The following is a 22,451-nucleotide window of genomic DNA, read 5'->3' on the forward strand; positions in this document are numbered from 1 at the left end:
TTGGTTTTAAGTTGGCATGGTGGTACCGCGAAAGACACAGCGATGCAACTTCATAACGCTGGAGTTCGTCGCGAAAATATCGTGTGTGGAGGCATTATTTGGTACGAGAAAGTCCTCGATTCTGCTCCTTGCGTAAGAGATCATGCATTATCTGAGGCTTTGAATCGATTGACACAGCGTGTAAGAGGTTTTCCCATGGCTATCGATCCAGCAGACGAGAAATGGTTGGATGATTTCGCAGCTGAGGCTAGCGAGATGCTATCTACGTTCCATGTGCTCTGGGCGGACTTTCCTACCGCCCTTTGTCTTCTATTAAACAAGATTGCCCCACATAAATTGATAGTACGCACAACGCATCGTTTTGATCACCAGGTGGCTCATTCGAAGATAAATCACACGTCATTTGTACGTAAAAGCCTCATGCGCGTTCTACGCGAGGCGCCAATACTTCTTGCTGGGAGCGAGTACGATCGGGCATACATGAAGTTCTACACATGTCGTGAACCTGAACGTCTATTCATAACATGGCCAACACAGTATTTGGAGAGTTTGGGCGCATCGCGTACACTTACGAACGAGTCATGCTTCATCTTGTGGGGGGGGTCGAACAACGAAGGTAGTTCAAGCATATCGATTACATTTGATAGAATACGAGTCCTCGGGCGCACTATGGAGTCACAAGTTCCCATGAAAAGTCGCCCAACGAGTTTTGCTCACGCTTCGGAATTTGCAACAGAGCAAGCCGTAGTATATTTCCCATACAGTATGCCGAGTTCCGCATTTCATGAACTTTACGCGAGTGGTGTCCCCCTTTTCGTGCCATCGTTGACTTTCATGCTCGATGAGTTTTCAAAAAACCGTGGCTATCCTCACAAAGTAGCTGGTAATGTCCCTTGTGCTTCACCATCTTTTTACGAAAACGCTGAGGCAGTGGAGTTCTGCTGTCTTGACGATACTGGGGTATGTCATGATCCAAATTCATGCGATCCTGAAGCGCTGAAACAATGGGTATCATTAGGTGACCTTTACACCACCCCGCATGTGACGTATTTCGACAGTGCCGAGCATGCTGTGGAACTCATGAGCAACTGGATGAAGCATCCAGACCAACGGGATCGAACGATCGAGGACATGGAGTCACACAACGTTGCTAACCTTCGATGGAATGCTCGTGTCGTTCAAGCCGCAATTCGTCATGTCAAACAAAGCAGCGCGCTTGAACTGGATTGAAAATGCTGGTCGATACAAAGAAGCTGTGGGGGCGATACTTTGGACATCGTATTCAATATCTTACTTGGCGTACCTCGCCATGTAGAGTCTCACGCCTAGCGTATGTACGCGAAGTGAAAATAGATTTGAGTTTTCATTTAGTGTAACTCGATAGCGGGTTTTCCATGGTGGTGTTCGGGATGGGCGCTACTCCCCCTGCCGTAGTATCGCATATTTCGTAATCGAACAACTGCCCGTACGTTCCTCGCACTAAGTGAACAATCGCCACCCGGTCGAAAACTGTCACTTTCTTCCCCCGTCGCACGAGTCGTTTCGCGATTTCGAGCAGCTGGGACTCTTCGATGATATCCACAGGACAATTCGATTCATATGCGACGTAGGATACCTTACACCTATCGAGATCTAGCCAGGTAACACCGTGCCTCAAATCATCAAGTGTTTGTTCTCGGGGTTCAAGTCGCTAATATCACTCAAAAAACCGACTGAGCGCGCTTGTGTCGTACGCTTGATCTCCAGAGTCAGTGGGCGTGGCGACGAGGATGAAGACCATATCGACGCGATCGATCACTTCACGCAGCTTTAAAGTTGCGCGCAGATGTTTGCTCGATCGAAGCGCTTCCTCGACTCTTGGCTCAGTCAAACGAAGCGTGATTTCGTTGATGCTGTCCACGTGCGCCGGAAAGACATCCGAACCAACGATATCCCAATCAGCTTGTTCACACTTGAGAGCCGTACATAGTCCGAGTCGGCCCAGACCGACGAATCTGGCGCGCGTTGTTTGCAAGATCGATCGAGTGGTAGCCATCTTCGCTCTGCGACGTTGCAACGTCAGAGACGGCGACTGGCCCAAGATCACTCCACTCTCTTAAAGCATGTCTCTTTCTGGACTTTATTATCCCTGGTACTTTGTTAGGTATATGTCGTAGGAACGCAACCGCGGACCACAGCCTCGGTGTTGACTCACCACTGCTTTCCTCTGCGTCGAAACTACCGCAACAACGCTCTTGACACGCGCACTAACATTAAGTACACCGGTCGTGAGCGACGCCATGCGCGAGTCGAATGAGTTCGTGAAAACGTTTTACGATGATCGCCCTTGTAACATTCGGCTCGAAGGAATACTTTGAAGAAGTGACGCGGCGTAAATATTTCGTCGAGAACCACACTTTGGCATTCGCAAGTCTCGACGCGTACGAAAACAATCTGTTCTCGAGGTTGGTTGCGGTATAGGGACCGCGACACAAAGTTTTACTGAAGCTGGCGCGGTTTACACAGGCATCGACGTTTCCTTGCGAAGTGTAGAACTCGCTGAGAAGCGACTCAAACTGTTCAAACTCAATGGTGAGGTGCGCGTTGCAGATATACAGACCGATGAATTCATGCACGACCATTTTGATCCTCTTTTTAGTTTCGGAGTTCTGCATCACATCGCCGATGTACAACCCGCCGTGAAGGATATTTCATGACTCTCAAACCGGGAGGCGAGTGCAAGCTGATGATGTACGCAAATAATTCTTGGAAAAAAACTTGGAAAAAGACTTTCGTCGACTCGGGATTGGACCAATTTGAACCACAATCTGGAGTTCCAATCACTCACACTTACAAAGCCAGTGTCGTGCAATCATCAAGCTCGTTTGTGAAATCAAACTCGAGCGATCGTCGTCGACCGTCCGCGCTCGCCGAAGGGTGCGGGCGCAACGCAGGTGAGAATTCGCCCCAGTAGGCGCTCAAGTCGTTATTCGAGTACCAACGCACGGTTTCCGCGAGACCGACGTCCCAGGACTTTTCTTGTCGCCATCCGAGCGCTAAAAGCTTTGAGCAATCGATGAAATATCTTCGGTCGTTGAAGGCTCGATCGCTCACGTGCTCGATGGTCGTTTCCGGGTCGCGATCGAGGAGCTTACAGACATCCCGAGCGACGGACAAGATCGTCCGCTCTTCGCGCGAGCCGATGTTATAAATCTGCGCCGTCGTCCCGCGGTGGAGAATGACATCGAACGCCGAAGACGCATCGTCAACGTGCATGTACGAACGCGTCGCGTCGCCGTCGCCGTGTATCGAAATCTTTTCCCCGCGTTTCGCGAGGATTGAAAACTTTGGAATCGCCTTCTCTGGATACTGATTCGGCCCATACACGTTGTTTCCGCGAGTGATGATGTACGGTAGTCCGTACGAGCGTCCATACGCCATGACGAGCATCTCCGCGCCCGCCTTGGTCGCGGCGTACGGGTTGGTGGGCGTCAGGAGCGACGCGTGCTCGGTGTTTGAATCCATGAGATTTTCCCCGTATACCTCATCCGTGGACACGTGCAGGAATCGTCGAATTTCGGTCTTCTGCGCTCGCACGCACGCCTCGAGTAACGCGTGCGTGCCCTCGATGTTATTCTTCGTGAACTCGTACGAGTTCCCGAAAGAGTTGTCCACGTGACTCTGCGCGGCGAAGTGCATGACGGTGTCGATGCGCTCGCTTTGCAAGACGTAACTCAATAAATCGAACGAACGCACATCGCCCTTGACGAACCGCACGTTCGCGCATTCTTTCGCGCGCTCGAGATTTTTCAAGCTCGAGCAATAGTCGAGCTTGTCCAGGATGACAATCTGTCGAGCGCGACGAGTCGTTCGCGGTCAGTCGTTCGCGCGAGAGATGGGTGCAAAGTCCGTGCGTTGTTCGACGCACGCGCACGGGGTCGAAATCGTGCGCGCACCGTGTACTCGGGATGCCTCGACGCGAGGCGCTCGGCGACGTGCGAGCCGATGAAGCCGGCGCCACCGGTGAGAAGGATGCGCATGCGGGCGGACGGGCGTCTCGGTCGAGCGCGTCTAGATTTTCGCAGATTATCTCGACGACATGCTCGCGAATACCGCGCGCGCCTCGAGGGCGTTCGCGAGTGCTGCGCGCGATGTCCACGCGACGCCGCGCCTTTTGACGCCACTCGCACCGGCGCGCAGAAAACGAACGGCGGTTCGGCGGGGCGCGAAAGTGATTACTCCTTCGGGGGTAACCTAGGCGAGCTTCCCGTATTCATGTACAAATTACTCACCCATATATCATACCTGGTATTGATCCGACACGCGTCAGAGATAACGGGGAGAATAAAACCACAGAAATTCATGTACACGCGGCACTTCGACAAAGTCTTTCGATCGTTAAAGCACTGGTGACCCCTCTACCCTCCACGTTCTGTCAGAGGCTAGTTCTGTGAGTCTCTCAGTCTGTATTCTTTTACACCGAAGGTCGCTCCGAGGACGAAACTATCTTGTGTTTATTTTTGGATCTGGTCTACTGCATACACTTTAAGTGCGCCGATAAAGAGCTTTGACTTCGTGACAACGGCTGTCATCTACGAACCTGTTTCACGCATCAAAGTCCACCATGCTTTGAATCCTGTGGCTTGTGGCACGTGATGAGCAAGTGCCACCCGAACCTGCGTTCTATGGTGCGCACGAGAGCGTCCGCACGAGAGCATCCGGCATGGCCGCGAACCACGGCTCTTTTCTGGATGAAGCATCCAGACCAACGGGATCGAACGATCGAGGACATGGAGTCACACAACGTCGCTAACCTTCGATGGAATGTTCGTGTCGTTCAAGCCGCAATTCGTCACGTCAAACAAAGCAGCGCGCTTGAACTGGATTGAAAATGCTGGTCGATACAAAGAAGCTGTGGGGACGATACTTTGGACATCGTATTCAATATCTTACTTAGCGTACCTCGCCGTGTAGAGTCTCACGCCTAGCGTACGTACGCGAAGTGAAAATAGATTTGAGTTTTCATTTAGTGTAACTCGATAGCGGGTTTCCCATGGTGGTGTTCGGGATGGGCGCTACTCCCCCTGCCGTAGCATCGCATATTTCGTAATCGAAAAGTTAACGTGCCCATCGAGTACTAATCAATGATAGCTACTTGTAATCATCATCACTTATTGACGCAGGCCCGATTGATCGCATAGTATTAGGTATAGCTCGCATTTCGAAAATAATGTATGAGGGTAAAATAATGAATTTAATTAACGTCGACGTTTGTCGCGCCGTCGCGCGCCACTTCGCGCCGCGCGCGCGTCCGGGCGGCGCGGAGTCAACCGATGTTTCCGCGTATCGTGATATCCGACCGTTTAAGTTTGAATTCTGTGCGTGGGTGTTGACGGAACACGACCGTTGGAGCTCGATGGGCACGTTAACTTTTGGGCCAGATTCTGTCGCGTATGACGCACCCTCGCGCGCGCCGAAGCGCGTCTCCGACCGTGTCGACGGCACGGAAAGGTTGTAAGAAGGCTTCTCAGCGATCTTCAGCCTCGCTGGGAGGAGCAGAGGCAACGACGGCTCCCGCTTGCGACGACGAAGACTGGCGCGCTCAAGTGGCCAAAGATGCTCGTGAGGTTGCCGTTTCTTTGCTCGCGAACAAACGTCGCCGGGAGGTTTCTGTTTCTGATACTATACTATACTTAGGGCTAGCTCATTCAGGCGATGTGAAACGTCCGTGACGACGCGCTCATACGTAAATTCTTGCATGAATGCGCGAGCATTTGCTGTGATTTCACGCAACCTCGTTAGCGATTCGCCATCGGTGTTCGCCACAATCTTCGTTTTCTCAGCCAAATCGTGCAAATCTTCGGATATTCCGATGAAGTGTATCACATCTACTAGCTTGTCGCTGTAAGTGATCGATTTCTAAAAAAGTTGCACGAGGTAAAAACACCCCGGCGGAGTCCTCACCCTTTACCCATACTCTTGAGTCATGAACGGCCAAAACCGAGCTAAATTTAGCGAAGCCCGGGCGAACCACGATTCATTCCTCCGTGAAGGACGTCCGCGTGCCCGAAGATTCCGACGCCAGCATACATCGCGGAGTTGATGGGACGGTTAAAAAGTATCCTCGTCCTCGATCGCCGAAGAGCGAGAACTCTGATCTCGTTAGTCTCGTTAGTCTCGCTAGTCTCGTTGTGTTTCGCCGCCCTGCTATCGGTGAACAAACATGCCGGTTGGCCGCGAAAAGGCGATCCTCCCACGCCCTCGTTGGACTCGATGAAAGATATCGAGTCAGAACGTTTCGACAGAACGGCCTATTCTGCTGAAATCAAAATCGCGATTGTCTTCGGTACGCGACCAGAGGCTGTGAAAATGGCTCCGGTGATTCAAGCGGTGGCCAGATCGTCGACTCTGAGTGCGATACTGATCTCCACGGGTCAACACAAACAGATGCTTGAGCAAGTTCTGCGCCAGTTCAGCTTGCAAGATAAAATTCAACACGAGCTAGCGCTGATGAAGCCAAATCAACAGCTCGCAGAGCTCACATCGAGCGCGGTGCGCGCGGTAGACGGCGTGCTACGTTCGTCAAAACCAGACGCGGTGCTCGTGCAGGGCGATACAACGACAGCGTTTATCACGTCTTTGGCGGCGTTTTACTTGAAAATACCAGTTGGACACATCGAAGCGGGTCTTCGTACGCGTGATATCTACTCACCCTTTCCCGAAGAAGTCAATAGACAGTGTATCTCAGTTATGGCGACGTATCACTTCGCACCCACCGAACACGCGGCAAAAAATCTGTACGACGAGGGTAGACGCACGAATGTGTTTACAACCGGTAACACTGTTGTCGATGCCCTATATGCAATTTTAAAGACTGAACCGAGTGATCGAGTGATTGAGCTATCCAAAGTCGTGAAGACTGTATCCACTCTGCGCGACGTGAGGCTGTTACTTCTCACCGCTCATCGACGTGAAAACCTTGGCGAACCCATACTCAACATCTTCACAAGCATAGAGAAGCTTCTGCAAGAATACCCTGACGTCGTCGTGATTTATCCCATTCACTTGAACCCTATGGTGAAGCACTTAGCAGAACAGCACTTCGGCGTTGATACATTCCACAGCCTTGTACAGTCGGACCACGCGCCGCCAACGACTACGCACTTACGGCGATTGCTGATAGTACCACCTCTAGACCATGCAGATTTATTATTCATGATGAAAGAGAGTTTTTTCGTCATGACAGATTCGGGAGGTATCCAAGAGGAAGCGGTCACTCTAGGAAAACCGGTGTTAGTGCTCAGAGACACAACAGAGAGACCAGAAGGAGTGCTCGCGGGCGCCGCAAAACTAGTTGGTCACGGTGCAGAAAGTATATACACCGAAGCGGCGTCTTTGCTGAAAGATCCCGATTCTTATAGATCCATGTCAGGCTCGAAGAAAACTTATGGCGATGGGAATGCTGCTGGAAACATCGTGCGCATCCTCGAGACAATGTTGAGAACGCCGCCGCCAAAGACACTTCCAGTATCGTCTTCGTTTCATAATGAACACTCCACTGCGCCGTACGAGAATGTGGTCGTCGTGACGGTTTGGAAACGTAAAACAATCACACAAGTGATGAAAATGATAAGCAAACAGACGACGCTGATGACGAAAAGAACTGCCATCGTTGTCGTTCAAAACGGGGAGCACGTGGATATTAGCGACGCGCTTCATCGATGGAATAGCTCAGAGGCTTGGTCGGGTGTTCCACCACACGTATATCACGTGCATTCTAAAGTTGAAACGGGTTATTACGGTCGCTTTCTCGCGCCGATGTTCGTACAAACGACTCCACACGCAACGTTTATTGTTTTGGATGATGACGTTATGTTCGGATCGAGGTACTTTGAGAACATGCTGCGTGTCGTCGATGAAGGCTTTTTGGCGACGAGAAATGGTAGATTTTTGAACGAAAAGTTTTTAGAATTCGATTGGCGAGGTCACTGGAAAGAAGGTCCGGTTGATACGTTTGACGAAGATGATGAATACGATTTTGGAGGTCATTTGTGGGCTGGGAGGATGGTCTGGTTACAGGCCGCGTTTCGCGCGCCCCCTCCTTTACTTTACAATGCGGAAGACTTTTGGATAAGTGCTGTATTGCAAACAACCTTGGGCATCGGTACAAAGCGCGCGAGATGCCCTCGACCGGAAAATGGAGGCGATCTAGAACTTTGTGCTTGCAGCATGAAACAAGCCGGAAAGCACGAAGCCCCAAATCTTGGAAGTGACAAAATCAACGAGAGAAGATCAAAACGTCACGATGCGATGAAAACTATCGCCAAGCACTACGACTACGTGACGTTGTCTTCCAGGCGACGGTCGGCGGTTGAAGATGTTAAAAATCGCCACGAAGAAATACGTATGGAACGTTTTCACGCCGACGAGGAAACGTTGGAAATGTTTCAGCAGTGTCTTTACTGGTATTAGTAGTGACATCCTCTTCTTGGTAGCGCTCTTGCGCGCGGCAATCTCGCGACATATTCAAGAGATGTTTAGCCTTAGTAATCTAGTACGTAGTGAATAAATACTATCAGTTTTAGAGCGAACGCTATAAGTTTTCACGGCGATGTCGTTCAAGGGTGAGTACGAGGTCACTCCGGCTTCATACACGGTCGCTATCGATTCAAAGCTCACACGACGCATACGATCGCCATTTCCCATCCCCGGTGCGCATTACCGCGAACGCATCGCGCACAAATAGTGGTGAGTATGGCGAAACCGAACCCCGGGCGGTTGAAAAGTTCGTTCCCGGCTGTTGCGTCACTTGTTAAGAGGAGTACTTTGGTGACTGTTTGCGCCTTCTGCGCCGCCTGTATCGCGTGCTGGTACATTCGTACAGCTTTGAGTGAATCTCCTGTACGTGACAATAACGCAGCTCGTTCCAGCAGATTTAACTGCGGCGTCCGGCAGGCTCAGCTTCTATCGGTCGATGGAAATCCGTGGCTTTTTCATTCGGGCGATGCGATCACTTCTACTGTTAAGGCGAAGGGCACTTTCGAGCCAGCGATAAGCAATTTGATTCGGCGTCAACTCAGTATTGCAGATGGAATGATGGTCGATATAGGTGCAAATGTCGGTGTTATGACGAGTGTTGCGCTTTCTCTGGGCCGCGAAGTGGTCGCCGTGGAGGCACTCCCGGATAACGCGAATCTGTTACGCTGTAGCGCAGATCACAACGGCTGGACCACGCTGTTGAAACTACATAATACGCCACTTGCTGATCCTGCGTCAAAATCCGAACGGTTTTGTGTGTGCCGGCCTATTGGAAACCCGAGCGACGGTATTCTAGTACCGTTTACTCAGTTTGCAGATCATCCTTTCTGTGGAGGTGGCCAAAGAAAAACAAAAGGAGCGACGGGGCACTGTGCCGAAGAAATGAAGTCCATAACCCTTGATGAAATACTAGGCAGTGGTTCGAATCCTATCGCCTTCATGAAAATGGATATTGAAGGAAATGAGTGTCGCGTCTTGAAAGGCGCGGCGGCGACCTTACATGGTGGCAACCCATGTACAATTTTAACTGAGTATAATCCTGGTCTTCAGCAATATACCAATTGTACACTCATCGACATGATCGATCACATGAAGCTATTAGGTTACTTACCGCACACTTTTCAGCGACAAGGATGCTCTTTGAAGGAGCTTACATCCGTTCAGGCAGGAAAAATGAGCGCGCCAGGATCGGTGCATAATATTTGCTGGAAACCTCTTTTAGTTCCCAAACATTGCGTGAAAAAAGCGAGCTGAAACATCGTTCCAACGCATAGAATAAGTACGCTCTAAGGTGATATTCGTAAATCTGTTGCGCTCCAGGTATGACCACAGATCAAGCCCTAAAACATGGCAAGCGCGTAGGAAGTTTGCGAGGTCCCTCATACCCCACCCCGTTCATAGATACATAGCTTTCGCGGCCATAGTAGAGATAGAGCGTGGAAGGGCGAGGACTATCGCGCGTGTACGTGGCGCTAAAGGCGCGTGCACTCCTTCTGTAAAGTTTGTAAAGTAGTGTCCTAGAGTGTCGTAGACTTATTATTTAGGTCGACCGCGCTCCTGGCGTTGCCGTGTCGTCAGTGCCGTGCGCCTGGCGAGAGTTAACTACGATTTGTACTCATTCATGGGGTTGCAAACGTGAGCACTGGTTGTCGAAAGTTCGCACCGCACCACACGAACCACCTGACTCAGTAAACCCGGTCCAAACACCGAACGGGTCGCCAGTCGTCCGCCCCTGTACAGTAGCAGGGCGCACGACTAATACTCGTTTCGACGCTTCAGAGAAGAACCTACGATCGGCATTTAGCTTGGAAAGAAGGCTTCATGATCAATATCTAGGCGTCGAGTAGACGGAAGGCATGAAGAAGACGTCTTCGAAGCGTCTCACAAAGTTTTCAGTCTGTCCCGTGGGACTCATCTTAACTTATGGTGTGCTGAAACTAACGGGTCAAAGTTTCGAAGGCGATCTGCACGTCAATAGATTCAACGGTTCCGTTAGCGCCTTGTACACTGACCGTCGGGAATCTTGCTGGTTTCAGCGTTACGCTGATTTCCACGCGAACGCTGTGCGACGATCGCAGGAGGGTCAGTGCGTACCGTCCTTGATATACGTCTGCGACAAGCTCTGTGGGGGTGTAGGTGACCGAATGAGTGGTATCATGAGTGCGTTTTATCTCGCCGTCGTATTGGATAGGGCATTTTTCATTGAGTACAAGTCTCCTTTCCCGCTAACGCACACTTTGGTTCCGAAGACAGTTCGATGGGACCATAAACATAAAAGCAAGCGCGTATGCGCTTCGACGGGGTTCAAAGAGACCGAAATTTTCATGGTGGATTCCAAAGTCCCCTCAAAGGACCTCGAAAGGATCGAAGCGTTGCAAAGAGCTGGAACACCCACAATTAGACTTCACATCAACCGGTACTATGTCGGAATTTTTTTGTGGTCAGATCCTCATCAGTCTACACGAACACGATCTGATGGCGTGGCCGAATATTTTAAGGGCAAAATGACGCAATACCGTAGTTCACAGTGTGGAAGCACGCTTGCACATGATTCGAGTGCTGCTCATACTTTTAGTTTTGCGTTTACTAACCTGTTTCACTTTGCGCCCAACGTCAAACGTCGAGCCTTAGAAATGCTTCAAGAGCTTCGTCTTCAAGACAATTCACCTTTCATCGCCGTCCACGCACGGATCGGTGGAAAGATGAAACGTTCAAATCGAGTCGTTGGTTGGATTGACCCGAAGCGCCACGATATTGAGGATGTGACAAAGTTTTTTGACTGTGCAGAAATGAAGCGACAGCTGCTCGTGGAACACACACGCGATAACGCAAAGGATTCGTTGACCACTCATGTCGCTCCAATAGTTTTATTTTCTGATAGTGACGAACTAAAAAGTTCAGCTTTGGTGTCGGCTCGAGGCGTGCGCACTGTGCACAGTACCAATGTTTTTCACATCGACAGAAGTTGGAGCGTCTTCAAGCGGAGTATGCGAAAAGGGAATATGGATACTTTTGCTGAGCTTTATGTTCTATCTCAAGCATCGTGTATTGTTGGATCGAATAGTACTTACAGCGGCTTAGCTTCCTCGATCACGTTTCCTCCTCACCCGTGCTTCTCGTACTTTGATGATTGCACGAACGCGCGTTGGGACTTTTGGACCGCCACTGAACGTCGTGTCTAATGCCGCAACTCGAAGCGGATCAATCTACTAGACTGCGTTGGCGACTCCAAGGAGACTGAGCGCGTGATCGAGAGAAGTACGAAAACGTTCAGGCGGTATCATAAAGTCGCGTTTCAGTTCGGTCAGACAGGCACTTTCAAAGCACTCCGCAATGGTCTTCGTAACGGCGTGCGTTTGATCGCCGAGAGCGTACGTGTGGAACAATCCGGCGTTCCGTGCGATTTTTGCGTAGAGCTCATAGTACCAAACCGTCGAAGGAAAGAGCTCAATGACTGCGCTTTCTCGTTGCATGAATATAACGTTCGTAAGATCGGCGCCATGCGATGAAATGAGCAAGTCTGTTTCTGACATGAGGGACACTTGCTCCTTGAAAGAAAGCGTATCGAGCCGAACAGTTTTGTACCAAAGTCGACGCTCATCCAATATTTCTTGTAATTCGCCTACGTTAGTGACACGTCTCTTCTTTCTATCAATCAGTGTCACTCGCAAATCCGCTCTGTTTATTCGTTTCGGGTTGATTTTGAGATTGCCATACACTCGGTCTCGAAATAATTGAGCGTCATATGGGCCTTGAAGTAAACCTATCATAGTTCCAGCGACGACAACTCTTCTGGCACAAATAGGCGATGTCAACTCGTCACCATAAACGACCCTGACGTCGCCAAAGATCTGCTGAGTCAAACTATCAATCCAACTTTGAGCGGGCGGCCGCTGTCTAAAAATTATCACGACAGAAGAGCTATCCGAATTCTCTAGCGTCCTGAGAGCGCTGTGAAAAAAGAACATGGCAGATTGCGCGAAATGAAAGGGATTTGCGCCGCGTTTGTCGTCTGGAGCGATCACGAACAGATTCGACGTGTGGTTCTTATTGAGAGCGTGCGTGAAAATCACCGGGTCGACTTTTACGTCCACGTACGCCCTCAGTGGTAGCTGGTGAAACTTTGACATATCCACCGTGGGTAAGTTGGAAAGTCTACTGATTTCATGCCCGTCCGATTTGAGCGTCGTAAGCGCTGTCGAGACCAAAAGTCCACCACGTGTGACGCATACATCTTCTAACACGCAATACTCGTCGTAGTCGGGCGTCGTGAAGCAACTCGAATTAGTTCTCTGTGACGTCACGTACCTTTGAGATCTGAGCTGAGTAGACCCGTAGAAGAGCGCTGATGAGAGGAAAAACGCACGCATCATTCGTGTTCGCTCACGGCGTTTCACCGGCATCGCACTGTCCTTGACGTCGATATCTCGCTCTAGGGTGTGGAATCTCACGTATACCGAAGTGCTATCAACGCCCGTTCCGTTGTTTCACGCGACGCCATATCCGCGCAGCAGCTTTAATGCGCATCCAAAGTTAAAGTTTCATAGTAGAGCGCATCGAGTTATCGTGAGCACCACTCGTCTTAGAGTACACCACGTGTCAACAAGTGCGGCGTGCCTCTCGATTTTGAAATTTCTGCGCAAACGAGGGCGCCTTTCGCTCGTTCGCATACTCGTTCCACTCCGCGACGCGTTCGATTTACAACGGCACGCTCATACACATAGACTCGGGTAAATCGCAGTGATTATGAGCTTTTCGACATGTCCACCGCAGCCATGAAAACCTCCGCACGTCGGCTCGGTTTGCGCGTGCTGTTGGCTTTTTGGTTGTTGAAGTTTGTATTGTCTTTGCAGTTCATAACACGCGGATGCGAGCGCTCGGTGAAGTATTTGAGCGAGATGTGGATGCGAGAAGATGCTTGGACGCACTGTCGGAACTGCTGCGGCGACGTGAGGGAACGAATGCTGAAGTTCAGTTCATTTGGCTTGGGTAAAGACGTCGCGTGTTTCACCATTCATCCGGAGGCGACTTCGCCGTCGTCGTACACCTTCGTCGCACGCAGGCGTGAACCGCTGAATCGTAGCTACTTTAAAAGTGCCCTGCGGTTTCTCCGAGACGTCGCTGTGGAACGGCGACAGAACCAAGGAGAACGAAGCGACGTGGCTCTACGACTCCTTTGGGTGATTGACGACGATGCCTCTATGCCGAGGGAGCTGAAACGGGAATTGAAATCCTTGAACACTTTCATTCTGGCGCATTCTATCAATGTGGATTGTTTCACCGACGAATCAGTCGTGCTCGCGCCAAACTTCCACTTCATCAAGCGCGACGGGTTCAAACCGTTGCTTCGGAATCTGCGTGAACGTGAGATTCCGTTTGATGAACGCAAATCCGACGTATTCTGGAGAGGCTCGACGTCTGGTATGTCAACAAAATGCGAAATAGAAGAACCCGCTCGCGTCGACGTGAACGAAAGGGTTACCGCGTGCGTTGAACTTCCGCGCGTGCGAGCGGTGCAATCATCCATAAATGTTCCTTGGCTCGACGTCGAGATCACGCGAAGGGTACAATCGTGTAAAGGACAAACAAATGTACGCATTAGCCCGCACGTATCGGAACAGCATTGGATCACGCACAAAGGTATCCTCGAAATCGATGGAAACGTCGACGCGTGGGGAAACCGTTGGCGCATGGAAAGCGGGAGCGTCCTGTTCCTCGTCAAGTCAAATTTCAAGCACTATTACAGCGACAAGCTGGTAGATGGAGTACACTACATCGGAATATCTGGAGATTTGCACGATTTAGTGGAAAAAACGAAGATTGTGGCGAACACCGATGGCGAATCGCTAACGAAGTTGCGTGATATCACAGCAAATGCTCGCGCGTTGATGCAAGAATTTACGTACGAGCGCGTCGTCAAGGGCGTTTCCCATCGTCTGAATGAGCTAGCCTTAGGTATGGTATAGTATTAAATATTACGATCTAGCGACAACTACTGCCGAATTCTTTCAGAGCGGCGAGTAAAACCATCGCGCGAACCAAGCGCGAACATCTTGATCGTCAGCGCTATCGACAGAAATTTCCATATTAGTCGACGTTGGGTGCTCAAAGTTTGAACACGTGAAACCAAAATTGAGGTCCGGTAGAAAGTTGTGAAGCAAAGCGTTCTCGGCAAGTACACCATTTTCGAGCATCAGACTGAAATACGCCTGGAGATCGTACTCTGGCGGCGTTCTTCATAGACACCTCGAGGTGCGTCAATGCGTCAGAGCTTCCCAGGCCGACGCTGAGTAGAACGTTTGTTGCACATCTCTCACCGCACGGACGTCCAAGCGCGAGATGTCCCGGTAGAACATGGAATGCGCGTTCTTCACCGCGCCAACGTTGCAGTTCCTGATATCTCCGTTCAAGGTACTCTTGTACTGAAACAAATCGCGCGTGTCATCCACCGCGCTCACGTCCCAGTTCGCGATCGGCACGCTCGACGACGCGCTCCCGCCGACGTCGCCCCCGTGGCGTCGCCGCCGAGACAGTTAGCGTCGGCGATCGCGAATATCAGCGACCAATACGTCATGAACGGCGACACGTACCTGCTCGCCGAGCTCCACGCCGTGCGTGCCCCTTCCGCGCGCGTCGTCCCGACGACGCCCGCGCCCGTGGGCACCGTCCGCATCCTCGTCCGCGAGAATCGCCGCCATTCGCGTTTCGACGCGTTCTCCTTCTTCGCGCGTCGCGCTCGCGCACCCGCGTCGTCGGCGTCGTAATCCCTCGTCGCACAGCGCGCGACGATCGGTGCCGCGCTCGGCGCGCGAACGACGCTCGCGCGCGCGCGGTTCTGGGGCTAAAGTTTCCACGTCGGTTTGGACGTTAGGCTCTCCCTCGAAGGTGCCATGGGTGTGTAGAGGGCGTTTGGGGCGCCGAAGGGGGATAACCGCCGTCACAAGGCGTGGGGACGTTCTCCGCGTCCGCTACGCACGACGCGCGCGAGATCATCTTCACCGCGCACCCGGATCGACGCACCGAGCGAGACGCGCGCCTCGCCGACACCCTCCTCTAAAACGGACCGCGACGGCTCTGTTTCGCGTGACGCTCCGCATTACGAGCGACCGCGTCCGCGGGGACGCGGCGCGCACGTCGCGTGATGTTCGCGTGCGATGCGCGGGCGACTCTGCCCGCGCATCGAACGCAGCGGCGCGCGCGACGACGAGCGCTTCCGATAGTACTCGTCGCGCTGTGCGCGTGCTGGCTGTGCAGAGAGCGCACGCGCGAGCGCGCCCGAGAAAGCGATGATGTTGCACTCCAACGTAAAAAGTCGCGAGTGGTCGTCGAACCGTGCATCGGAGGTCGGCTTGAAGCGTCGATAGCCGACGAACCGGAATCGATTCGCTTCGCTACGTTTGCCTTTGCGCGGAACGCTGGCAAAAGATGGAGCGTGGAAAGCACGAAGATAGCTTTGCGGCTCATGTACTCGTCGTTGGCGAGATCGCAAGCAAGGAAACCGCCGTGTTTACACGTGTACACGGACACGCCGGGCGTGATTCCGCTCAAGACCACGTTTGGCACAGAGGTTGACGTAATCACGCACGCGTGCGACTCGCAGTCTTTTCCGCCAAACGCTTACACGAACGTCGGGCCGTGGGCGGCGCTTTCACGAGCGAAACTTGATGCTGTAGAACATTTAATGACGGTGTTCGGTGCGAGGGTGATATGGATCGATCTCGACACTCTCGTCTTCGTAGACTTGGGACAGACGTTCAGGCAAAGCTCGTCGTGGGTCGTGGGTTACCAAAGAGGCGCGCACTGCGAGGGAATAAGAGCATGTTTTCATTCCGCGCACTCTTCGGTTCGACCGGAATTCGACGCACTCGGAGATCTCTGGTCGCTCGATCGCGAAACAATAGCAAAGGTCAGAGACTTTGAACGGAGGAGGATTACGTCCAGCGCGAGGACGCCACCGAAATACGATTTACAAACGTATTACGGACAGATGCTCGAGGAAGAAATGTTATCGAGCGATGTGTTGCTGCACAAACTTTTGTCGAGTCATAACTTTGGTTTCTTTTGTTCCAACTTCATGCATCCGACGGTTGAAAACTTGGAACTTTCAATTGACGAGGAGGGGAATCTCGTCTGTCCTCGACGGCCGGATGTCAAAATGGGCGAACGCGTGGGCGCGATTTCGTTCACAGCCAAGACGTTTCAAAGTATGTTTTCCGCAGACGGCGATGTATTCGAAAACATAGCGCATCCCGGAGCGCGACGATGGCTGCGCGACTGGTTTTATGGTCCTATCGCTAGAGGGAGCAACGGCTCGGCGCGCCCCGGCGTCGACAAAAACGTCGATTCAAAGCCGAAGACTGATCACGAGCGAATGGTTTTCACGCCAATGAAGCCATCGAGCGATAGGTACGACGACACAGATATCGTTTCAGTTAAGCGATGGTACGGTCGGCTCGGCAATAGGGTACGGATATTTGCGATGATGCTCGAGGACGCGCTGGTCCGCGGTTGTCACGTGCGCATACTCGACGACATACTACCGGGATGGAGATCAGAAAATACGTTTTTCGCAAACAAACAGATCGATGGTGTGCGGAATAAGCGTGCTGCGAAGAAGTGTCAGAAACTGAGCGGGCGTCGCTGGTACGATACGTACCTCAAATCGAAAGATGCGCTTCGTCAACAGAACGGTTTTGCAGACGACCGAATGTCTATACCAGACGGGTCTGTCGTAACCAATGCTATCTCGCGTTACTTTGAAACGAACGTGACGCACGCGTTTGGTCGTGCCTGCGAGAGTGTCGGCGATGATGTGCTCGCGGTGCACGTGCGCGCGGGAGACATCGTCAGCGGCTCCTACAGTCGTTGGACGGGTCATTTCGTTGCGAAAGAGCCGTCAAAGCACACGACGTACGGACCTTTTCCGACGTCGTACTACGCGAGCGTGCAGAGTTACGCTTCGGAATCGGCATTACAAGTGCGAGTTTTCTGCGAAGACTTGAACAATCCAACGTGTATGTTTTTTCAACAGCTCGCCGCGGTACTTCCAAACGTCACCATGAGACTTGGACGGGACTTGATTTCTGACTTGGTGGAGTTTAACTGCGCCGCTCGCGTAGCGTTTTCGTACGGCTCGTTTCGAGATGCGCTAGTTCTAAGAAATCGTCCTTTACGAACGCACGACTTTTTCTTTGACAGAAATGAAGCCGAGACTACGTGCTCGCGCGCGTCGCGTGGATCGAGCGCGCGACACCGCCGGTATTTCTTCGCGTTGAAAAGCGACGAAATAGAGTATCAAAAATGGATTCGCCGGAATAACTGGCGCAACACGGCGAGGCAGCGCCACTTGGTTGACAAACACTATCAAATTGGTTTCGTTGAATGCGAGAACCGTGGAAAGGATTTCTTCGGGTAGGCTGAGAGCGGTTGCATCGGCTCAAAGTGGCATAGTGCTTGAAACTAATTAAGCGTCTTGTGTCTGTCAGTCATAACCACCTTTGCGAGAGGCGATTGTCCGTCATGGTCGTCGGTTCAGCCGTGCATAGGAATCATTTTAGCGATAGCAAAGGGAGCGAATGGTACACGATCAAGGTGGTCGAGCTTCTCACGCGACGCGGCCACGACATCGTGCAGCGGCTGAGCGCGCTCCCGGATGACGATTTCGTCTATCTGGCGAACGCGCGGTACTTTTTTCCCACTGGCGGCGGGTACGGAGGACAGGCGAGCATTTGCGTCGAAAGACTCGGTGGAACGTCGAGCTGGTGGCGCTGGTTTCGTCATCGAAAAGTTGAGCGCTGACTCGAAAGGACGTGCCCAGTGATTTACAAGAGTGTCTATCACTTACTACGAGTTTAGGGAATTTTCCACGCCCTCAATACCACCATCGAAGCGAATGAATGCGAATTCGACGCACATTTTGTGCAATAGTGAATACTTGATATTCGGCTCTTTGTGGAAAATGTAAAAGTTTTCGTCGTGAAGGCGTCGGAAGAAACGTTTCGCCACCGGCTCGCGCAAAGGGTCGAGCGCGCCGCGGCCGAAAAGTTGATCGCCGACGATCAGAGAGAGCCACGATTGATGTACTTCTTTCAAGTTCGAGTCAATCGTGCCCGCGTGTATTTCCACGAGCATTTCATCGACGCGCACGTCGGCGTCGATCCAGCTGCCGTAAGTGCTCCATTCGCAGCCTTCGCAGTCAATTTTTAATACGTCTATCGTCCTTCCTTTGTGACCGAGCGCGACGACGACGTCGGCTAAACTTTTCAAATCGCTCCCATCGGGTTCGCGCGCGCCTCCTAATCCCCATGGTTGAAAGTGGACACCGCACGGTTTGTTTCGCGGGTTCGACACCGTGTGATCGAACACGTGTATTTCGCACGCGCTCGACACGTCCCGCATGATCGCTTCTTCGAAACTAAAGTCATCGAAACTTCCGACGCTATATATCAAACCGTCCGCCCCCCGCGCGCGCAGACGGTTCGGGTCGCACAAACACTTCCCACCCTCGCCAGCTGGACCGACGCGCTCTTCGCGCGCGCACGTCACGGCGGGCTCCACGTTGTCTTGGTACCAACCGTCGGCTCTCTGCGTACCTCCGCGCGAGACGGTGTCGAAGAGCGCGTAGCGCTTGAGCTTATCGGCGTTGATCGCGTTGATCGCGCGATCGAAGGCGGCGTCGACGTCTTTTGCGATCGGCGCCGTCGAACGCGTCGGCTTCGGTTGTGCGCACGAGTGCTGTTCTTCGACCCGAGCACGCACGGGTTTGGCGAGGTGATACCGTGTGAACAGGGTGAAACACGCCGCGAAAAGCAGCAACGCGCTGATTTCTCGCGCGCGCTTCGATCGTGCGAGGACGGAGCCGTTCGAAGCGAGACGAATCATGAAACGAACGACGAATACTGCGGGAAGAGAAGTGAGGTGAGTGATTACGCACGTGACGAGAATGATACACTATGATGCGATTTCGAGACTACATCACTACACGTTGAGCTAGAATCTACGTACGATCGATCGCGCCAAATGGTTTCCACCGACTTCTTCACGACGCATAAATGTCCCCTCCCCGCGACATTTCGCTGTAGTGCTTCGTCGCTCGAGGCAGCTTAAAGTGCAACAACACCTCCTCGTCTGTGCGCACGTCCGCGACGCGTCGACTCGCCGCGCTCAACGCGTCTCTATGTTGCACGCGCCAACGGAACTCGATCGAATCTCCATCCGCGATGCTTTCGTAGAGCAACGCGGGCCCGGTGTAGTACAACGAATGATAAAAGTGTTGTCGGTCGGCGACGTTCGCGGCGATTTTGTCCATCGCGCGCGCGAAAACATCCAACCCGGGGACCGCCACCATGAACGCGTTCCACACTTGTTTCGGCCCGCCCGCGAGTTTGTACACGCGTCTGTCGTACACGAACAACGCGTCGTGGCGCATATCGTGGGTCAATTCGTCGAGAGACTTCACCAGTAAAATGTCATCGTCCATCCAAGCGCCGCCTTCGGTGTACAGAATGCAGTACCGCAACAAATCAGCCTTGAACGCGAGTGGTTTTAGTGCTCTGTACGCGCGTAAATATTTTTTGCAGTTCGTTTCTATATACTCGGCTCCGCCGTACACGTCGTACGTCTTCAACGTCCACGTCGGGTTGAGTCGCGTGGTGATTTTTAACGGGAACGACGAATCGTTCGGTAACGTCAGGGTGTGCAACTTGCGAGGTAAAGGCTTTGTGTCAGTCGTCGTTGTCCATAACACCGGTACTGGTACGTCGTTCCAATGACTTTGTAAACCTCGCCAAAATGCTTGAAGCAAAAGTATACTTGCTATGGTGACGAATAGTACGAACGCGAACGTTCGTGTAGTCTTGCGACGAATATAGCGTGAGACGATGGTAAACGACTCGTTCCAAATGCCTTCGCCTTTCATATCTCGCGAGGAGAAATTTGTGACGAAGAAGCCCTCGTTCGCGCGAAACGTTTCGTTCAGAGTGTTGCGGAATCCGCCGGCTTGCCTTATTAAAGGCTCGTTACATGCGAGCTATACCTTATATGATTGTGAGCAATCGGGCCTAGTGCGTCGATAAGTGATGATGATTACAAGGAGCTATGATTGATTAGTTCATTAATGAGTGTTAACTCGTCAATTAGTCATCCTAGGTTAACTAGGGGAAGCTATACTTCATACTTTACTCTTCAGATTTCTAACACACCTCCTTAGCTTTCTCTAGTCTGAGGGCTTATCAATCAATACCTTTGAAAGGTTGGATTTCCTCACTTTCGACCTTCTCGAGATATTCTTGAAATGTGTGCAGAGCGTCACTCTTCACCATACCTTCACTCAACCTCTGGTTGATGAAGTCTCGTATGTCCTTTGAAGATATATGACTTAACATTACGTTGAAGTGATTAGAACACTCGTGAACGTCTGTTGTACCTGAAAAGTTCTTCTTGTTCGGCAATATCTTTGTCAACATATCGGCTAGATTGTATGACGATCCGATGTTGAATGGCTGTATAATCCCTTCTCTGTGAGCATAATGTTGGAGCCAAGCGTATCTTATTTCCATATGCTTGTTTGACTTTGACGACATCGTCTCCATCGCTTGTCGAATGGCTGTCGTGTTGTCACAAAACAATGGTACCCTGGAAAGTTTGAACCCAAGTTCTCTAAGTAACAAGATTTGAAAGAATAAATCTTTCGCGGCTTCATACATTGCCATAAACTCTGCTTGCGCTGAACTCGTGGCTGGTATTCCTTGCAGTTTGCTCTTCCAATTGGTAGGGCCGCATGAAAAAGATATATACCCCGATGTGGATTTTCTTCCGCATCTATCTTTCGAATTTAAGGATAACTTTTGGCCTGCCCAATCCGAGTCTGTAAATCCTGCAAGTCTCACTATACCATTGCATTCAGCACCGTTGTAGGTTAATGGAATATTGGGGTTCCTCTTGAGATATCCAACTGCTCTGCATAGAGCGCTAAATTGTTTATGCGTTGGGTTACTTGCTACTCTTCCAGCTAGGCTGCATACCACAGCAAGATCCGGGCGAGTAGCTGTATTGAACCAATTCAGACTTCCCAACACTTGTTGATATGTTGTCCGTTTCATCCTGTCTACTGCATCTGTGTCATCCTCCTTGGCGAGAACAAACATATCTGATGGTAGTAACGGTGAATCGCGAGCATTGATGTCTTGCACTGGGCATTTTGCTAGGAATTGCGCAATCGAATATTCTTGGCTCAGTGTGTAGCAGTGCTTCTCTAATCTGTGCATATTAATGCCGTTATACACTTTGCACTGTTCAAATTGCGATACTTTGTAGGTGTCTGAAAACTCGGTGTGGAAACGTTCAACTTTTTCATTGTCCTGAGCCAATATTAGGAGATCATCCACCAAGACTGAAATGATCAGAAATGGTTTACCATGATTCATCTTAACAAATAAGCAGCTATCTTTGGCTAGTTGGGTTAAACCAATAGACCTTAGTGTCTTGGTTACATGAAGATACCAACATCTTCCAGCTTGCTTTGTTCCATATAGAGGTCTCTTTAATTTGTAGACTACTCCTTTCGGAAGCGGATGAGATCGTGGTGCTTTGATGAATATATCATCTAAAAGCTCTCCTTGAGTATAAGCTTGGGATACATCTATCGTAAAGATGTCCCATCCTAAGATTGCCGCAATATTGATGAGTATCCTAAACGTGGTCATGGAAGCAACAGCACTAAATGTGTCGTGGTAGTCCTTCAACCAAACTTGGGTGAATCCTTGCACTACCAATCTAGACTTAAGGGAACCATCTGGTTTTACCTTATCTACCCATTTGGATCCACAAATATTTGCATCTCCGGCTTCATCAATACTGACCTCCATTAATGTGGTTTCGAGCAATCCATTGAGCTCTTTTGCTCTGCTCTCTGAGAAATCCACACTTGACTCATC

General features: G+C 51.2%; 13 protein-coding genes across 13 annotated transcripts; 5 read left to right on the forward strand and 8 right to left on the reverse strand.

The window, feature by feature from the left end:
* Window positions 1–641: 641 nt before the first annotated feature.
* OSTLU_28491 (predicted protein) lies at window positions 642–2,035 on the reverse strand (the record flags this gene model as incomplete). Its single annotated transcript, XM_001422311.1, has 2 exons — window positions 642–1,674; window positions 1,714–2,035. The coding sequence occupies 2 exons, from the start codon at window positions 2,033–2,035 to the stop codon at window positions 1,364–1,366; spliced, it is 633 nt and encodes a 210-aa protein (XP_001422348.1). The 3' UTR covers window positions 642–1,363.
* Window positions 2,036–2,693: 658 nt separating this feature from the next.
* On the reverse strand, window positions 2,694–4,019 carry OSTLU_28493 (predicted protein; the record flags this gene model as incomplete). Its single annotated transcript, XM_001422312.1, has 2 exons — window positions 2,694–3,828; window positions 3,936–4,019. The coding sequence occupies 2 exons, from the start codon at window positions 4,017–4,019 to the stop codon at window positions 2,830–2,832; spliced, it is 1,083 nt and encodes a 360-aa protein (XP_001422349.1). The 3' UTR covers window positions 2,694–2,829.
* Window positions 4,020–5,209: 1,190 nt separating this feature from the next.
* Window positions 5,210–5,975, forward strand: OSTLU_28494 (predicted protein; the record flags this gene model as incomplete). The annotated part of the gene is made up of 1 exon (XM_001422269.1): window positions 5,210–5,975. The coding sequence occupies one exon, from the start codon at window positions 5,210–5,212 to the stop codon at window positions 5,495–5,497; it is 288 nt and encodes a 95-aa protein (XP_001422306.1). The 3' UTR covers window positions 5,498–5,975.
* Window positions 5,976–6,252: 277 nt separating this feature from the next.
* On the forward strand, window positions 6,253–9,830 carry OSTLU_25793 (predicted protein; the record flags this gene model as incomplete). Its single annotated transcript, XM_001422270.1, has 4 exons — window positions 6,253–6,825; window positions 6,853–7,056; window positions 7,114–7,455; window positions 9,353–9,830. The coding sequence occupies 4 exons, from the start codon at window positions 6,253–6,255 to the stop codon at window positions 9,401–9,403; spliced, it is 1,170 nt and encodes a 389-aa protein (XP_001422307.1). The 3' UTR covers window positions 9,404–9,830.
* A 1,743-nt stretch (window positions 9,831–11,573) lies between these two features.
* Window positions 11,574–12,647, reverse strand: OSTLU_28498 (predicted protein; the record flags this gene model as incomplete). The annotated part of the gene is made up of 1 exon (XM_001422313.1): window positions 11,574–12,647. One exon carries the CDS (start codon window positions 12,645–12,647, stop codon window positions 11,727–11,729), a length of 921 nt encoding a protein of 306 aa, XP_001422350.1. The 3' UTR covers window positions 11,574–11,726.
* A 630-nt stretch (window positions 12,648–13,277) lies between these two features.
* On the forward strand, window positions 13,278–14,483 carry OSTLU_28499 (predicted protein; the record flags this gene model as incomplete). Its single annotated transcript, XM_001422271.1, has 1 exon — window positions 13,278–14,483. The coding sequence occupies one exon, from the start codon at window positions 13,278–13,280 to the stop codon at window positions 14,481–14,483; it is 1,206 nt and encodes a 401-aa protein (XP_001422308.1).
* Window positions 14,484–14,525: 42 nt separating this feature from the next.
* OSTLU_28500 (predicted protein) lies at window positions 14,526–14,711 on the reverse strand (the record flags this gene model as incomplete). The annotated part of the gene is made up of 1 exon (XM_001422314.1): window positions 14,526–14,711. The coding sequence occupies one exon, from the start codon at window positions 14,709–14,711 to the stop codon at window positions 14,526–14,528; it is 186 nt and encodes a 61-aa protein (XP_001422351.1).
* A 947-nt stretch (window positions 14,712–15,658) lies between these two features.
* On the forward strand, window positions 15,659–17,932 carry OSTLU_94000 (predicted protein; the record flags this gene model as incomplete). The annotated part of the gene is made up of 1 exon (XM_001422272.1): window positions 15,659–17,932. The coding sequence occupies one exon, from the start codon at window positions 15,659–15,661 to the stop codon at window positions 17,930–17,932; it is 2,274 nt and encodes a 757-aa protein (XP_001422309.1).
* Window positions 17,933–18,036: 104 nt separating this feature from the next.
* On the forward strand, window positions 18,037–18,315 carry OSTLU_28502 (predicted protein; the record flags this gene model as incomplete). Its single annotated transcript, XM_001422273.1, has 1 exon — window positions 18,037–18,315. The coding sequence occupies one exon, from the start codon at window positions 18,037–18,039 to the stop codon at window positions 18,313–18,315; it is 279 nt and encodes a 92-aa protein (XP_001422310.1).
* A 45-nt stretch (window positions 18,316–18,360) lies between these two features.
* On the reverse strand, window positions 18,361–19,398 carry OSTLU_28503 (predicted protein; the record flags this gene model as incomplete). Its single annotated transcript, XM_001422315.1, has 1 exon — window positions 18,361–19,398. One exon carries the CDS (start codon window positions 19,396–19,398, stop codon window positions 18,361–18,363), a length of 1,038 nt encoding a protein of 345 aa, XP_001422352.1.
* Window positions 19,399–19,463: 65 nt separating this feature from the next.
* OSTLU_25794 (predicted protein) lies at window positions 19,464–20,584 on the reverse strand. Its single transcript, XM_001422316.1, has one exon. The coding sequence runs from the start codon at window positions 20,432–20,434 to the stop codon at window positions 19,556–19,558; it is 879 nt and encodes a 292-aa protein (XP_001422353.1). The 5' UTR covers window positions 20,435–20,584; the 3' UTR covers window positions 19,464–19,555.
* Window positions 20,585–20,951: 367 nt separating this feature from the next.
* Window positions 20,952–21,614, reverse strand: OSTLU_7185 (predicted protein; the record flags this gene model as incomplete). Its single annotated transcript, XM_001422317.1, has 1 exon — window positions 20,952–21,614. A coding segment is annotated over one exon (663 nt), but the record flags the coding sequence as incomplete, so codon positions are not given.
* Window positions 21,615–21,965: 351 nt separating this feature from the next.
* Window positions 21,966–22,274, reverse strand: OSTLU_9555 (predicted protein; the record flags this gene model as incomplete). Its single annotated transcript, XM_001422318.1, has 1 exon — window positions 21,966–22,274. A coding segment is annotated over one exon (309 nt), but the record flags the coding sequence as incomplete, so codon positions are not given.
* Window positions 22,275–22,451: the final 177 nt, after the last annotated feature.

This window comes from Ostreococcus lucimarinus, chromosome 18 (assembly GCF_000092065.1).
Source record: "Ostreococcus lucimarinus CCE9901 chromosome 18, complete sequence".
In the NCBI taxonomy this organism is placed as follows: domain Eukaryota; kingdom Viridiplantae; phylum Chlorophyta; class Mamiellophyceae; order Mamiellales; family Bathycoccaceae; genus Ostreococcus; species Ostreococcus sp. 'lucimarinus'.

Coding starts and splice junctions, on each gene's coding strand:
- OSTLU_25794 (XM_001422316.1), bottom strand. CDS start 20,434: ATGAAAGGCGAAGGCATTTGGAACGAGTCGTTTACCATCGTCTCACGC.